Source organism: Bufo bufo, chromosome 4, assembly GCF_905171765.1.
Source record: "Bufo bufo chromosome 4, aBufBuf1.1, whole genome shotgun sequence".
In the NCBI taxonomy this organism is placed as follows: Eukaryota; Metazoa; Chordata; class Amphibia; order Anura; family Bufonidae; genus Bufo; species Bufo bufo.
Window position 1 is genome coordinate 363,133,735 of NC_053392.1, and position 18,775 is coordinate 363,152,509.

The 18,775-nt window shown below is 42.7% G+C and overlaps 1 protein-coding gene across 3 annotated transcripts in view; it reads left to right on the forward strand.

Annotated features, from left to right (window-relative positions):
- Positions 1–18,775, forward strand: part of NCOA7 (nuclear receptor coactivator 7) — a 234,944-nt gene that overhangs the window by 138,291 nt on the left and 77,878 nt on the right. For all 3 annotated transcript variants that reach the window (XM_040429099.1, XM_040429098.1, XM_040429100.1), the window contains 3 exons: positions 2,472–2,551; positions 13,912–14,019; positions 17,773–17,877. In XM_040429099.1, coding sequence (XP_040285033.1) covers positions 2,472–2,551; positions 13,912–14,019; positions 17,773–17,877 — 293 coding nt within the window. The remainder of the gene's footprint in view (positions 1–2,471; positions 2,552–13,911; positions 14,020–17,772; positions 17,878–18,775) is intronic.

Genomic DNA, 18,775 nt, shown 5'->3' on the forward strand with positions numbered 1-18,775 from the left:
CACACTGTGGTAATGGAGACTGCATTCAAGTGCTGCTGCTCATTAGGGCTCATGCGCACGACCGTATGTATATTGCCGTCCTCAAAAAATACGGATGACGTCCGTGTGCATTCCGTATTTTGCGGAACGGAACAGTTGGCCCTTCATAGAACAGTACTATCCTTGTCCATAATGCAGACAGTAATAGGACATGTTCTATTTTTTTTGCGGAACGGAAATATGGAAACGGAATGCACACGGAGTACCTTCAGTTTTTTTTGCGGACCCATTTAAATGAATGGTTCCGTATCCGATCCGCAAAAAAAAACAGAATGAAAATACATTCTTGTGAAAGAGGCCTAAGTCCTACCTTTATAGTTCTCATTCCTATCCAATCTACTTCTGGCTTTGGCCCAAAAAAAAATACATAAAAAAACTGTGTGATGCCACCTTTTTCGTGACCACAGGCTATGTTACCCTAAAAATATATGATATGTAGTGTTAAGCAAACTTGTGGTTTCAAGTTCGGCGTACAAGGTTCGGGCTATCTAAGAATTCCGTTATAAATTCCACCACCACATATGGTCCGTGGAATCCATAACGGAATTCTTAGATAGCCCGAACTTTGTACACCAAACTTGAAACCACAAGTTGGCTCAACACTAATGATAGGTGCACACATTGGCCCAGATCTACTATAGACAGTGTAAGTTTATTATAGTAGCTGATGGCGAATGATAAATCTGGTGCATCTTTAGACTGTCTTGTCTATGTTTATATCGCCTATTTCTAAAAAAATACTCTGTCTTCCTGCTCCCGAAACTCTATTCCATTCGTAGTTAGGTTGATTTTCCATTCAGGGTCTCCAGATGTCTGGGTAACAAATCATCTGGAGCATAAAGACTGGTGACACTAAACCTGCCTAAATAAATCCACCATCTCGCTCTCATTCACTAGGGAGATTTACCTTTCTGGATGTTTGGGAAAGCTGGGTAACAAACCGTGTGATGCTGTAAGGCCACGTTCACATCTCCATTTAGGAGATCCAGCAGGCTGTTCCTGTACAGAGCAGCCTGTGGGATCTCGCGGGACTTGGCATTGTCAGATCCTCTATTTCACCACCATGTCCCAATTGACTTTAACGATTTCCGTTAGTTTCATGCAACGATTTTTTTGTCCGGCCAACAGCCAGCATTTGTGTCGGATCAGGAAACCTCCTAAATGGAGATGTGAACGAGGCCTAATAAAGATCTGTCGCATACTTATTCGATCTAGATCAGGCATGCTCAACCTGCGGCCCTCCAGCTGTTGCAGAACTACAACTCCCATCATTCCCTGACAGCATACATCTATCATCCTACAGAAGGTCATCATGGGAGTTGTAGTTTTACAACAGCTGGAGGGCCGCAGGTTAAGCCTTCCTGATCTAGATAAATCCCTCTTCCTGCTACCCAACTGTGCCATATCCAGGATGACTTTCTTTCAGGAACCTGGGAAAGATGGGTTACCTTGATAATGTAAGGGTCTTCACCCTTTTGCATTTAAAAAAAAAATTGCAGGAAAATATTTTTCTACACTTTTTGCACAAAGCATATAAAAAAGGATATAACTACTGTGTCCCTACACAAAGTTAAATATCCTCAGGGTAGGTCATCAGTATCTGATCGGTGGGGGTCTGACACCCACCGATCAGCTGTTTGAGAAGGCACTGGTGGTCCTGTGACCGCCGCGGCCTTCTCCCTACTCACCAAGCACAGCACCGTACATTGTATAGCGGCTGTGCTGGGAATTGCGCTCCTAGGCCACGTGACTGGCTTAGGGAAAGCAGCTAGAAGGTTGCGGCGCTACTGTGACCACCGTGCCTTCTCACTCAGCTGATCAGCGGGGGTTCCGGGTGTTGGACCCCCACCAATCAGATACTGATGACCTATCCTGAGGAAAGGTCATCAGTATGAAAATCTCAGAAAACCCCTTTAAAAGGAATGTGTCATCAGAAAATTACCTATTGTTGAAATCATATTTGTAAGGAATTTATGGCCATGTTTTTAATTTTCTGCTATTTTCAGAAGTCCCTTAGCAGTGAATAGAGAGTGCACTGCGCAAGAGCGGCCACCTCTACATTCACTGCTAATGAACTGCCATAGAGGCGAACTGGGGGTGGCTGCAAATGCTGTTCACTTCGGGGGTCCCTTCTGGATATGTGACACCCGGAATATCCTAGCGGTATGCCATCAGTGTCCGCGATGGGAATACCCCATTGGGGCAGACAAGAACTGCGCTGAGATACATTGAGCAGCATTGTCTGAATCCTCGCTGCAGTTCATGTTGGGGCCCCTGCGGTACAGTGAAGCTCCACACTCATTTTATTTATGTTAAAATGGATAATGATGTGCACCCGCATAATCCTAATCTGTCTCTGCGGGGATGCTGCTCACAACTAGGTGACATCTGTATCCATAGATGTATAAATATATGGTTTTACTTTCTTTCAGGAGAAATCCCAAATAACAAAAGTGAGAAAAAAGAGAAAAAAATGGTTATGAAGAAACCTTTGGGGACCATTGAATATACAGTAAGTTGCATTTTCTTGTGTTAGTTACAAATCCTATACATGTTGGTTTCGGTCCACATCCTATCCCTGTGATGGCTAACCTCCGGCACTCCAGCTGTGGTAAAACTACAACTCCCAAGATGCACACTTGCTTGGCTGTTCTCAGAACTCCATAGAAATGAATGGAGCATGCTGGGAGTCGTAGTTTCACCACAGCTGGAGTGCCGGAGGTTAGCCATCACTGTCCTATCCACACTTTTTGCGCATCGGATGTAGGCCCATTCATTTCAATGGAACTGCAAAAAATGCGGACAGCACACCGTGTGCTGTCCGCATCCGCACGTCCATTCAGCGAACATGTCCTGTACTTGTCCGTTTTGTAAACAAGTATAGGACATTTCTGCAAGAGTTAAAAAAGAAATGGCGTCTTGCACTTGCCCGGTATCTATGTTTTTTCACTTGCATGAGTCTGAACTGCAGTATGTAATTATTGTGGCAGAATTAAAATCTATGCAAACGCTGGAAAATATTTTTGCATTTCTATGAGTTGCAAGGAGACAAATATTTCCTGCAGCTACCACTAGGAGGAGCTCTAAGCAAAGTGATTTTTACAGCTTCCATTGAGTCCTAAGCACTAAACTCCCCCTTCTGATATAGCAGTCAGGGAAAGTGGGATAGGGGTGATTTATTTCATTGAAAGATTGCTCCACAAAGTAAAAAAAGAAAAAGGGGGAAATTCATCATTTACTAATCTATGGTATCAGTGTACACCCCTGTCCGTCGCAGTTGAGCATACCCTTAATGTACAATATGGCAACAGGAAAGTTGTGCTGCTTATAGGGATTGTCTCATCTTAAACATTGGTGGCATATTGCTAGGACATGCTACCAATGTTAGATAGGTGCTGGTCCTACCTGTGGACCTGCACCTGTCTCCAGACTGGGACTCCCAAAGTGAGCAGACAGTGGCCACCATTCATTTCTGTGGGAGTTTTGGAAATAGCTGAGTGCTGACCTGTCTATCCTCGGCAGTCACATAGAAGTGCCCGCTTCCGCACTGTGCTCTCCATTCGTTTCCATGGTACTTCCGAATATAGCCGAGCTTCCTTGCTCAGTTATTTTGGGAGCTCCCATAGAAATGAACGGATAGCGCTCCGCGCATGCACGGCATGGGCCAGTTTTAGAGAGTGTGCAGGGTCCACCTCTGGGACCCGGACCTGTCCAGGCAATATGCCATCAAAGTCCCAACTTGTACAACCCCTCTAATGTCTATAATAATACAGTTCTGCAGTACTTTAGTAAATTAAGACACACCTCATATTAGAATCATGTCTGGTAAAGATCTGCATTATAGAAAAAGGTGAATCAACATGGAGGACGACCTCTGGGTTTGCAGAAGGACAAAACCTTCAGAAAAAGTTTTTGCTAAAACTCGTTATTTATTTCCAGTAAAAATGATTTTAACTGCCTGTTGACTGCTTAGTTTACATCATGTGCACTTTACCTTCAGAAGTGCACCGTACACTGGGAAGACATCACTGGTCAGACATACTCTTGATATGGAAGAGAAGGAACGTTATGCAAAAATAAGGTTAAAAAAAAGCAGGCCCAACTAGTCTAAGGCCTCTTTCACATGAGAGAGTTTTCCGTCAGGGCGTGATGCGTGTACCGATTGCATAGACTGAATCTCTGACCCGTACATTTCAATGGGTCTTATTGCATCTCTCATGGATCATGTTTACGTTCAGGAAAAATAGCAGCATGTTACATATTGTCCGTTTATCACGCAGCCCTGGCTCCATAGAAGTGAATGGGGCTTGTGTGAAAAACGGAAGGCATCTGGATGTAATGTGTGTTTCACTGATGGTTGATAGGAGATGGAGATTTATTGTTATTCCTCAGTTTTTCTTCACACGCGAAAATCCGGAAAAAAAAAGATTTTTTTTTTCCTTGAACAGATCATGTAAAAGAGGCCTTAACCTTGTTTAATTCAGCAGAATGCAGGAAACACGTAAGTGAGGAACCCCATGGAGTTTTTTTATAACTTGGATACACTGCCTGTCCAAAAACAAAAAAAAGTCGCCACCTGGATTTAACTAAGCAAACAGTTATAAGCCTCCTATTGGATAATTACTGCATGGGCGATTATCTTTCAGCTGCCAATAAGTTATTTAACCCCAACTGGTGCAATAAGTTGCTTCTCATTTCTTAAACAACCATGTCGAAAGACACATCTCGTGGTCATGGAAAAGATGTTGGTCTGTTTGAGAAGGGTCAGATCATTGGCATGCATCAAGCTGAGAAAAGATCTAAGGAGATTGCAGAAACTACTAAAATTGGGTTAAGAACTGTCCAACGCATTATTAAAAACTGGCAGGATAGTGGGGAACCATCGTATTCGAGGAAGAAGTGGGCGGGAAAAAAATCCTGAATGATCATGATTGGCGATCACTTAAACGTTTGGTGAAATCAAATCGAAGAAAAACAACCGTAGAACTCAGGGCTATGTTTAATAGTGAAAGTAAGAGCATTTCCACACGCACAATGCGAAGGGAACTCAAGGGATTGGGACTGAACAGCTGTGTAGCCGTAAGAAAACCACTAATCAGTGAGGCAAACCAGAAAAAAAGGCTTCAGTTTGCTTGGGAGCATAAAGATTGGACCCTGGAGCAATGGAAGAAGGTCATATGGTCTGATGAGTCCATATTTACCCTTTTCCAGAGTGATGGGTGCATCAGGGTAAGAAGAGTGGCAGATGAAGTGATGCACCCATCATGCCTAGTGACTACTGTCTAAGTCTGTGGGGGCAGTGCTATGATCTGGGGTTGCTGCAGTTGGTCAGGTCTAGGTTCAGCAACAGTATGTGCTCCAAGAATGAGGTCAGCTGACTACCTGAACATACTGAATGACCAGGTTATTCCATCAATGGATTTTTTCTTCCCTGATGGCACGGGCATATTCCGAGATGACAATGCCAGGATTCATCGGGCTCAAATTGTGAAAGAGTGGTTCAAGGAGCATGAGACATCATTTTCACACATGGATTGGCCACCACAGAGTCCAGACCTTAACCCCATTGAGAATCTTTGGGATGTTCTGGAGAAGGCTTGTTCTGCGCAGCAGTCAGACTCTACCTTCATCAATGCAAGATCTTGGTGAAAAATGAATGCAACACTGGATGGAAATAAATCTTGTGACATTGCAGAAGCTTATCGAAACAATGCCACAGCGAATGCGTGCCGTAATCAAAGCTAAAGGCGGTCCAAGAAAATATTAGAGTGTGTGACCTTTTTTTTTTTGGTGGTGACTTTTTTTTTGGTCAGGTAGTATATTTCAGCTCATTATTCTTCTCCGCGCCCCCCCTCCTTTTTCTATACGCTACTTCTCCCACAGTTTTAGGAGTACAATTACTAAACTTTGCACACTTGTTCAGCACATACCCGAATAGGTTTCTTGTGCTTTGTTAACCGATCCCACCCTCCGTGCCCGTGGGGCAGCCCCCCGAACACCCCACTTTTTGTCAGACTTTCATTGGAAAATTGTAAACTTTTGCCACCCGTACAGCTTTGAAGTTAAACTCGCCAAACTTTGGTCACTTAGTCATAGGGTTAACCTGCAAATTTCTGTCACATTTCGGGAACTCTAAAAAGTGGGCGGAGCCACAAACAACCAATCAGATTTTCCCTATTGACTTCAATGAGAAACATTAAAAAGCTGTCATTCTCACAGTATTTAAGCCAGAGTACCTAAACTTGGCAAAGTAAAATGAAAAGGACGATTCCGGCACTTATTGTTCTTCCCATAAAATCTTCCTCTTTATTGAATCACATCATATGCAGAACAAAAGGAATGTCAAGGTATCAAGATGAGATTAAAAATTGCAATATCACGGGGGTGATCTATGTTCTACAATGTGTGGAGTGTGACTTGATGTATGTTGGCAGAATACTAGAACATCTGAACTACATCTCAAATCCATCTATCCTTAATATTTCGGGTGCTGCCAAACGCTTCATCCACACACACAGCCGCAACATGGGATCCCTCCGTGAGAAGGTAATGGTGCCAGCCAGGGGAGGGGACCATCAAAAGAAAATACTTTTGAGAGAGGCCTTTTGGATTTTCCTTTTTAAATACAAGGGTGCCAACAGGTCTCAACCAAAAGAAAGGATTGATGTATATTTACCAATAACCTCTCCTACTGGAAGTTAGTATATATTTTCCAGTTGCCATTGGATGTCATTTGTCATATGTTATACTATATCATATGTCCGTCTATCATGGTTTGTTTTGCAAGCTAATTCCAACACGTCCATTTATATCATAACAACCTGAAGATTGCGGCCATATATAATCCATCTTTTTACCCATTTTTCGCATGTAGAGTTCTCTACGGGTTATATGTTTGTATATTTTATCGGTCCTTGATATTTTGTATATGCCCTATTCACACGATGCGTTTCCTCACACCTTGCTCTCTTGATATGTGAAAGCCTCCAGCTATGATATGCATAGTCCAAGCGCAGGGTTGTGCGGAGAGCACCATGTGGGGCCATTTTAACTAATGTCTACTGAGAATGATACTCCAAGTGTGAGTCTCTGGGTTGATCAATTCATGACATCATGTTACCACCACCCACTAGTTGGGGGAGGGTACATGGGTCTTTAAATTTTTCCAACCTCTCAGACCACATTGTTACGACTAAGGAGAAGGTCTCCGAAACGCGTAAACAACTGCTTGTTTGTGATACTGTTCCGCATATGATGTGATTCAATAAAGAGGAAGATTTTATGGGAAGAACAATAAGTGCCGGAATCGTCCTTTTTCATTTTACTTTGCCAGGAACTTGCTGGCTTGACTCCGGGCACACGGGATACTATATGCCGAATAGGTGAGCTGGACAAACGTTTCCTATATACCCAAACTTGGCACCGTGGGTCACTGGTTGACTGGGGTTAAAATTAATAAAAAGTGGGCGGGGTCTACAACAGCCAATCAAATTTCAGCCATTTGTTTAAATGGGAAAATGTAAAACTGCCGCTGCTCTTAGACTGTTAATGGCAGGGTCCTCAAACTTGGCACAGTTGGTCACTGGAGGACTGGGATTAAAATTCAGAAAAGTGGGCGGGACCAAAAAAAATTAAATCAGATTTATTTGATTTAACCACCTCAGCCCCCAGTGCTTAAACACCCTGAAAGAACAGGCCACTTTTTACACTTCTGACCTACACTACTTTCACCATTTATTGCTCGGTCATGCAACTTACCACCCAAATGAATTTTACCTCCTTTTCTTCTCACTAATAGAGCTTTCATTTGGTGGTATTTCATTGCTGCTGACATTTTTACTTTTTTTGTTATTAATCGAAATTTAACAATTTTTTTGCAAAAAAATGACATTTTTCACTTTCAGTTGTAAAATTTTGCAAAAAAAACGACATCCATATATAAATTTTGCTCTAAATTTATTGTTCTACATGTCTTTGATAAAAAAAAAATGTTTGGGTAAAAAAAAAATGGTTTGGGTAAAAGTTATAGCGTTTACAAACTATGGTACAAAAATGTGAATTTCCGCTTTTTGAAGCAGCTCTGACTTTCTGAGCACCTGTCATGTTTCCTGAGGTTCTACAATGCCCAGACAGTACAAACACCCCACAAATGACCCCATTTCGGAAAGTACACACCCTAAGGTATTCGCTGATGGGCATAGTGAGTTCATAGAACTTTTTTTATTTTTTGTCACAAGTTAGCGGAAAATGATGATTTTTTTTTTTTTTTTTTTTTCTTACAAAGTCTCATATTCCACTAACTTGTGACAAAAAATAAAAACTTCTATGAACTCACTATGCCCATCACGAAATACCTTGGGGTCTCTTCTTTCCAAAATGGGGTCACTTGTGGGGTAGTTATACTGCCCTGGCATTCTAGGGGCCCAAATGTGTGGTAAGGAGTTTGAAATCAAATTCTGTAAAAAATGACGAGTGAAATCCGAAAGGTGCTCTTTGGAATGTGGGCCCCTTTGCCCACCTAGGCTGCAAAAAAGTGTCACACATCTGGTATCTCCGTATTCAGTAGAAGTTGGGGAATGTGTTTTGGGGTGTCATTTTACATATACCCATGCTGGGTGAGATAAATATCTTGGTCAAATGCCAACTTTGTATAAAAAAATGGGAAAAGTTGTCTTTTGCCAAGATATTTCTCTCACCCAGCATGGGTATATGTAAAAAGACACCCCAAAACACATTCCCCAACTTCTCCTGAATACGGAGATACCAGATGTGTGACACTTTTTTGCAGCCTAGGTGGGCAAAGGGGCCCATATTCCAAAGAGCACCTTTCGGATTTCACTCGTCATTTTTTACAGAATTTGATTTCAAACTCCTTACCACACATTTGGGCCCCTAGAATGCCAGGGCAGTATAACTACCCCACAAGTGACCCCATTTTGGAAAGAAGAGACCCCAAGGTATTCGCTGATGGGCATAGTGAGTTCATGGAAGTTTTTATTTTTTGTCACAAGTTAGTGGAATATGAGACTTTGTATGAAAAAAAAAAAAAAAATCATCATTTTCCACTAACTTGTGACAAAAAATAAAAAATTCTAGGAACTCGCCATGCCCCTCACGGAATACCTTGGGGTGTCTTCTTTCCAAAATGGGGTCACTTGTGGGGTAGTTATACTGCCCTGGCATTTTCCAGGGGCCCTAATGTGTGGTAAGTAGGTAAATGACCAGTGAAATCCAAAAGGTGCTCTTTGGAATATGGGCCCCTTTGCCCACCTAGGCTGCAAAAAAGTGCCACACATGTGGTATCTCCGTACTCAGGAGAAGTTGGGGAATGTGTTTTGGGGTGTCTTTTTACATATACCCATGCTGGGTGAGAGAAATATCTTGGCAAAAGACAACTTTTCCCATTTTTTTATACAAAGTTGGCATTTGACCAAGATATTTATCTCACCCAGCATGGGTATATGTAAAATGACACCCCAAAACACATTCCCCACCTTCTCCTGAGTACGGAGATACCAGATGTGTGACACTTTTTTGCAGCCTAGATGCGCAAAGGGGCCCAAATTCCTTTTAGGAGGGCATTTTTAGACATTTGGATACCAGACTTCTTCTCACGCTTTGGGGCCCCTAGAATGCCAGGGCAGTATAAATACCCCACATGTGACCCCATTTTGGAAAGAAGACACCCCAAGGTATTCAATGAGGGGCATGGCGAGTTCATAGAAATTTTTTCTTTTTGGCACAAGTTAGCGGAAATTGATATTTTTTATTTTTTTCTCACAAAGTCTCCCGTTCCGCTAACTTGGGACAAAAATTTCAATCTTTCATGGACTCAATATGCCCCTCACGGAATACCTGGGGGTGTCTTCTTTCCGAAATGGGGTCACATGTGGGGTATTTATACTGCCCTGGCATTCTAGGGGCCCTAAAGCGTGAGAAGAAGTCTGGAATATAAATGTCTAAAAAATTTTATGCATTTGGATTCCGTGAGGGGTATGGTGAGTTCATGTGAGATTTAATTTTTTGTCACAAGTTAGTGGAATATGAGACTTTGTAAGAAAAAAAAATAATAATTCCGCTAACTTGGGCCAAAAAAATGTCTGAATGGAGCCTTACAGGGGGGTGATCAATGACAGGGGGGTGATCAATGACAGGGGGGTGATCAATGACAGGGGGGTTGATCAATGACAGGGGGGTGATCAATGACAGGGGGGGTGATCAATGACAGGGGGGGTGATCAATGACAGGGGGGGTGATCAATGACAGGGGTGGTGATCAATGACAGGGGTGGTGATCAATGACAGGGGTGGTGATCAATGACAGGGGTGGTGATCAATGACAGGGGTGGTGATCAATGACAGGGGTGGTGATCAATGACAGGGGGGTGATCAATGACAGGGGGGTGATCAATGACAGGGGGGTGATCAGGGAGTCTATATGGGGTGATAACCACAGTCATTGATCACGCCCGTGTAAGGCTTCATTCAGACGTCCGTATGCGTTTTGCGGATCCGATCCATCTATCAGTGGATCCGTAAAAATCATGCGGACGTCTGAATGGAGCTTTACAGGGGGGTGATCAATGACAGGGGGGTAATCAATGACAGGGGGGTGATCAGGGAGTCTATATGGGGTGATAACCACAGTCATTGATCATGCCCCTGTAAGGCTTCATTCAGACGTCCGGATGCGTTTTGCGGATCCGATCCATCTATCAGTGGATCTGTAAAAATCATGCGGATGTCTGAATGGAGCTTTACAGGGGGGTAATCAATGACAGGGGGGTGATCAGGGAGTCTATATGTGGTGATAACCACAGTCATTGATCATGCCCCTGTAAGGCTTCATTCAGACGTCCGGATGCGTTTTGCGGATCCGATCCATCTATCAGTGGATCCGTAAAAATCATGCGGACATCTGAATGGAGCTTTACAGGGGGGTGATCAGGGAGTCTATATGGGGTGATCACCACAGTCATTGATCATGCCCCTGTAAGGCTTCATTCAGACGTCCGGATGCGTTTTGCGGATCCGATCCATCTATCAGTGGATCCGTAAAAATCATGCGGACGTCTGAATGGAGCTTTACAGGGGGGTAATCAATGACAGGGGGGTGATCAATGACAGGGGGGTGATCAGGGAGTCTATATGGGGTGATAACCACAGTCATTGATCATGCCCCTGTAAGGCTTCATTCAGACGTCCGGATGCGTTTTGCGGATCCGATCCATCTATCAGTGGATCCGTAAAAATCATGCGGACGTCTGAATGGAGCTTTACAGGGGGGTAATCAATGACAGGGGGGTGATCAATGACAGGGGGGTGATCAGGGAGTCTATATGGGGTGATAACCACAGTCATTGATCATGCCCCTGTAAGGCTTAATTCAGACGTCCGGATGCGTTTTGCGGATCCGATCCATCTATCAGTGGATCCGTAAAAATCATGCGGACATCTTAATGGAGCTTTACAGGGGGTTGATCAATGACAGGGGGGTAATCAATGACAGGGGGGTGATCAGGGAGTCTATATGGGGTGATCAGGGGCTAATAAGGGGTTAATAAGTGACGGGGGGGGGGGGGGTGTAGTGTAGTGTAGTGGTGCTTGGTGCTACTTTACTGAGCTACCTGTGTCCTCTGGTGGTCGATCCAAACAAAGGGGACCACCAGAGGACCAGGTAGCAGGTATATTAGACGCTGTTATCAAAACAGCGTCTAATATACCTGTTAGGGGTTAAAAAAAACACATCTCCAGCCTGCCAGCGAACGATCGCCGCTGGCAGGCTGGAGATCAACTCTCTTACCTTCCGTTCCTGTGAGCGCGCGCGCCTGTGTGCGCGCGTTCACAGGAAATCTCGCGTCTCGCGAGATGACGCGTATATGCGTCCACTCGGAATGAATCAACCACCTCCAGGACGCGTCTGTGCGTACAGCGGTCCGGAGGTGGTTAAATGGGAAAAATAAAAAATGCTGCCATTCTCACATTATTGATGTCATGGACCTCAAATATCACAAATGTGGTCATTGGGTGTTTCCACTTCAAGGTTAGAAAAAGTGGGCGGAGCCACCAACAACCAATCAAATTGTGCTGCCATTTTTACACGATAAATGCCATAATTCCCAAACCTTAAAGTGTTAGTCACTGGGTAACTGTGGTTTACAATTAGGAAAATAGGGGCGGGGCAACAACAGCCAATCGGATTTCAGCCATTGACCTTAATGAAAAACAGATAAACTGCTGCTATTATCACAATTTAATTGCCAAGTGTCCCAAACTTACTCACTGGGTGACTGCGGTCAAAATTTAGGAAAAGTTGGTGGAGCCTAAAACAGCCAATCAGATTTCACCTATTGACTTCAATATAAAACTTTCAAAGACTGCTATTCTCACAGTTTTAAAGCCAGAGGCCAATCGCATTTTAGCCATTCGTTTTATATGGGAAAATTTTAATCTCCGCCACTCTTAGACTGGTAATGGCAGGCTCAGTCAGTCATTGGGTGACTTGGGTTCAAATTTTAATAAACCAGGTTAAACAGACTTTGCTTATATCTCTAGCGTTTTCAAGCCAACGTACTGTGGTTTCTTCAGAAACGACACCATCTAGTTTAGATTTGCAAGTGTATGTATTTGTTTTGTTAGTAATTTAAGCCAAGAAATCAGTTTTTACCAAAAAGGATATTATTCGTTAGTCTGAAAAATGATTTGTTCCTTGGGAATCTTTCTGTAAAAAGCTGTAAGGCAGTGTAAAGGATGGTAAAGCTCTGGTACATGTCCCAGGTTATAGATTTTTGGTAAGGGGCACATATTTGCACTGTTTGAACCTCAATATGCCTCTTATTGCTGTCAATAAGGACCATGTGTTTTTTCAGCTTGTTAATCAAAAGAGAAGACAGGGTGAATTATTAATGCTTCTGTCCGTCACTACAACCCCTTGGCTTTGCATACAATTGAAATTTTTTTGCTGTAGTTTTTCCCTCCCCATCTTCTGGAAGCAATAACTTTTTTACTTTTCCACGCCCATAGCCATGGGGGCTTGTTGTTTTTGTTTTGGAACAAGCTGTATTTTTTTTTTTTTTAATTAGGTAATTTTTTATTAGCATTTTTTAATAATAATACAAACATAAGGCCCCAACCCCCACATACCCTCCCCCCACAAACCATCATTGCGATGCCCTCCATCTTCCATAGCTTCAACATTCGGTTACACCAGTACATCCGCATAAAATTACACTGGCACAAGCCCCATCCCTACAACAATCCCACAAAATCTTGAGAGAAAATTTGTGATCTTATAATTGGAGTTGGAGTATACATTCGTTATCGGTCATAACCTCCCCACATTACATTACATATCGTAAAAGCATTCCATGTCTTCTATAAGAAATCGCCAATCACCGAGCCATATATATACAATGAGCGATAGTACCCTCACACTAATCCCAGACGGTATCTCTGAAGTTCCCTGGACGCCAGCCCGGGGGCATCAATCCAAGGAGTCCAGAGCTTTTCAAATTTGGCCATGGCACCCCTCTTCCTATAGACCCCTCGTTCCAGATTAAGTAACCAGTTAATCTTGGCTATATATTCGGTTTTACTAGGACTACCCTCATCCAGCCAATGTTGAGCAATCAGCTTATGAGCCATATACAACATTCTGGCCACTGCTGTCTTCCTGGGCTCACTGATTTACAACAAGCTGTATTTTTAATGCCACCATTTAATTTGCTGTATCATATATATTGAAAAAGCTGAAACATCCATTGTCTATAGTGATTTGACTGAAGTAAAAATAAAAAAAATGTACGTATCTGCTTACAATGGATAATTAATTAGATGAACTGTATACATTTAACCCAAATGTACTTCTTCCTAGGCATCTAACATGGACACCTTAAACTCTATAGCACTGAGGTTCAATATCACGCCAAACAAACTTGTGGAACTGAACAGGCTCTTTACTCATACCATTGTGCCGGGACAGGTAAGCCTCACGTCACTGTGGTTCTCGTGTCAGTTCTTTCATTACAGTTTAGCTAGTCATACAGGTTAGATGCATGTCGGTCAAACAGACCAATCCTATAAGGTTCAGCCAACCATCTGATGTGTATGGGGGCTTCCCAACTTTCCCCTAACGGCAGATGCCGAGGAGATAAGAATGAGGCAAGTTGGATTTCAGTTGTGTGATTGTGTTGTCTTCAGGGCGATACACCACAACCAGAGGAGTCTAGCAGCGACCCCTCCTCCCCACTACATACTAAGAACACTTGCTTGCTTGGCCGAGCTGAGGTGTATAAGGGGATCGGGAGTGATGGCTGTCCAACAGCTTCCTTATGTGGCTGGCCTTTGTCCTGTCATCACAACTACCAGATGGATCATGGAGATTTTCCCTAAAAAAGTTGAGCACAATTTCACAAATTAACAATTGTTCTTCTATAACATGAATGATCTGTGTCTGTAGCATGTGTATAGCATTGTTATACTATGTTTTAGAATTAGGATGCAATCTAAAGGGGTTGTCCAGGATATTAGGATGTTAAGCTAAGGGTAGGGAATGTTATAAAAACTATTGCTCACCTGGTATCTCCTGCCATCCTAGCCTCGACATTGTGGTGGTCCTGCGCTTGTCCTTGTTTATTTTCTTTGATGTGCTGTACATCCACATGACTGCTGCAGCCAATCACTGGTCTCAGCAGGTGGCATAAAACCACTGGAACCAGTCAGTGGTGTCAACATGTACCGTATATACCGTACATCCACCTGATTGCGTCAGCCAGTCACTGGCCAGATTATATGGATCTGAATGATTAATCTACCTGCATTTTCTGATATATACTATATATAGATTTTTTTTTTTTTATGTGACAGTCTTGAAGTACTATATATTTTGTAAATATAGGTAATGTCGCACTAAAATGAGATGGGGATCCAGCAGAGGTGCACCCACTAACAGACAACACCCAGTCTGATATGAATAAATATATAAAAGAATGGAAGTGGGGCACTCTCTAAAAGTATAGGGATCTTTTATTACACATATCACAATAAAATAGTAAAACAATCACAATATGATATCAGCGATAAAATGAAAGAACAGCAGATAAAATGTTAATACTAACAGTAGTATAAATAATAAACCGAAAAGATAATAAAAATATATAAAATTAGACAATAAATCGATATAAATAGGATCCCAATATGAATATGAATTTTTGAGGATAGGATGTTATATTCAGATATTCAATGATAGAAATATTCACTGATCATACTCTGATGTGTAGTGCCATACACGGCAATCCACTCCTGTAACCAGTCCTTTTAATAGGTATTAATAGTCAGAGTCCCAAGCGTATGCAGCTTTAAAGTTTGTTTGGACAATAATTCAGCTGCTTATACGCACAGCGGCGTCCCGCTGTATTGGTAGGAGGCGATCGCTTTAGGTGGGATCTTTTGTGCTGGATGATAGCCCCTCGACTCGGCGTGTTGCTCCTAACTCCGGTCTCAAGGGTTGGTATTCAGATTCGAATTTGGCGCCAGTAGAGTTGTTTGCTACACGTGGTTGGGTTGTCTTGCGTGTAGTAACGTTTGTATACTCCGGCAATTCGCTGACCATAGAATAATCTCCAGGCTTCCTCGGTCTTGCAATCCCTCTCCTCTTAGTGGGGGGGATACCAGACGCGTTTCGGGGAGTTACAAGAAAGACCCCTTCCTCAGTGGTCTTTCCAGAAAGCGATCGCCTCCTACCAATACAGCGGGACGCCGCTGTGCGTATAAGCAGCTGAATTATTGTCCAAACAAACTTTAAAGCTGCATACGCTTGGGACTCTGACTATTAATACCTATTAAAAGGACTGGTTACAGGAGTGGATTACCGTGTATGGCACTACACATCAGAGTATGATCAGTGAATATTTCTATCATTGAATATCTGAATATAACATCCTATCCTCAAAAATTCATATTCATATTGGGATCCTATTTATATCGATTTATTGTCTAATTTTATATATTTTTATTATCTTTTCGGTTTATTATTTATACTACTGTTAGTATTAACATTTTATCTGCTGTTCTTTCATTTTATCGCTGATATCATATTGTGATTGTTTTACTATTTTATTGTGATATGTGTAATAAAAGATCCCTATACTTTTAGAGAGTGCCCCACTTCCATTCTTTTACTATATATTTTGTATTGGTTGCTAGAGCTATCACAATAGGCCAACATTTCCTGTTTTCTGCATCCCCTTGTCTGGGACAGAGCCAGCAGAAGTCAGGGAAAATGAATTACTGTTCTGGAATATACTGTTGGAGTTAGCAACCCTACGCGCAGATATGGCTCTGTATGGATCTCCCCTGTCACTCCCTTGTCTCTTATGGAGGGTGTTGTACTCTGTTATTTCCTCGACATTGTAAAGGTGTATTTATTTGTTGTGGTGATCCTGTGGTTTTTGCCATGATCTAGTAAAAGATCGTATCTGCTGTACTTACCTCATTCTTCAGCGCTGTTCTCTGTGTAGCCGGTCCGGTCCTCCCAACGCTGCTTGTTTACAAACTGTAGAGATGATGTGCTGGTATACAGCACATGACCACTGCAACCAGTTACCGCAGAGGTCACGTTCCGTACACCTGTACGTCACTGTGCGCATCACCATTGCAAAAGCAGTGGCTGGAGGGCCAGACCAGCGGAACAGAGAATAGCACCGGAGAAAGAGATTAATTGGGTTTTCTGGGATTTTCATATTGATGGCCTATTCTCAGAATGGGGAATTAATATGGTAGGGTCCAACTCCTGGCACCTTAACCAATCAGCTGTTTAAGGAAGCCACAGCACTCACCATAGCTCTGGTGAGCGCAGCGGCCTCCTTGCAGTTTAATGAGCACAGCGCCATCCATTTGATAGTGGCTGTGCTTAGTATTGCAGCTCAGCTCACTTGAATAGTACTGAGCTGCTCCTAGACCATGTGACTGACTGAATGCGACTTCACATCGCCTAGGAAGAACACGCTCATGGAGTGCTCAGGCCTCGTCATACAGGTGATCCTGAGTATAGGACATCAATATGAAAACCCCTTTAAGTATAGCAACCTTTTTATTTTAAACCATTTGGCTGCTTGTTCGAGATTTCTAATTATCTCAGACAACCCTTTATATCCAATTCAATAATTTACACATGTCCTTTAAAATGGATGACAATCATAATGGGGAAACCTTTCAAAGTGGTGAAAAACCTTCCTGAAGTAGATGCCTTCAGTGTAAGGGCCCATTCAGATGGGCGTAGTGCTTTGTGGATCCGCGCATGGCTGCAACCATAATAGAAAATGCCTATTCTTGTCCGTGATTGCGAAACTATGGAAGCGGACAGCACACTGTGTGCTGTCCGCATCTTTTGCGGCCCGATTGAAGTGAATGGGTCCGCACCCGTTCTGCAAAATTGAATGAGCCCTAATTGAGAGACAGGAAGTAATTGTTCCTCATCGGTAAAACTTCATAACTCTGCTGTGGTATTCATACCATTGTTAGCAGTGCAGTCACCTCACCCACCATTGTAATAAACAGGCAGCAACATTTCAACTGCCCACTTTGTCTGGCACTACACTATTCAAGAAGTATCTGACTTCTGTATTATTGTAGGGATAAATGCTATAGGGAACCATGGGATTAAAGCTTTTACTGGTACTGTAATAAGGTGTCCGCACTACTAACAGAGAGCTCTTCCCTTACTATGTTTTGGCAGGTACTTTATGTTCCAGTCTGTGAATCTCATGCCAGTGTGAAAGATGCCACCACTGGCATTCTTGCTTCTCCATTGTCTTCAGATGCCGAGTATGATAAGCTACCAGTGAGTATGTATTCTGCTATATGAAAGCCCAAGACCCAGTGTCAGTTCTCAGTCGTAAAAATCAGGTTTTGCATCTTAAAGAGGATCTGTCAGCTGTCCTGACATGTTTTAGTAGATACTTGTATTCCATAAGAAATAATTCTGGAGCATATTGTGTTGCTCTTAGAAATGTATGAACACATTGCCAACTGGATGCCACTCTTGCCCTTGTCACTGTCGGCAATCATTGGGTAAGCATGTGGAGGGACACTCTCCCAACTGCAGTTGTATGATAACTAAGACGTCAGACTTGAGGAATACACCACTATTTTCCATAAGGAAGGGCTCTATAAAGTGTTGATTGCCCTTTGGCGCTGGTCAAGGGTTCTGTAACTAGAAATCTGACAATGTTCTGAGCAAAGGACCATTGACAGTTTGAGACAATGCACTTTCTTCTCACACATATGTTCACCTTTCCATTCATTTAACATGAAGCGGCAATACTATAAACATGAAATTGCCCTCACGACTTCTATGCCAACCTTAGGGGTTGATATTGCGTGGCTTAAGAGTGTAGGTCTTATATATGTGTCTTGGTTACTCTGAGTAAATGGTGCAACATGTTTCTCTTCCCATGACAGTGTGGGCAGTATTCTTTTCCAATGACTTCTTCTTGTCACCTCAATGTACTGCTTCTTATATGAAGCAATTTGCAAAAGTCATAATCGGAGAACGTATTTTCTTTATTAATCCTTTTTAAGACCAAGCCATTTTTCACCTTCGTGACCAGTAGTGTTGATCGAGCACCAAAGTGCTTGAGTAGAACACTTTGGGATGCTCGGGTGCTCTGAGCACAATGGAAGTCAATGGGAGAACCCGAGCATTAAACCAGGCACCAGTGATGGTCAGTTCGCATTGT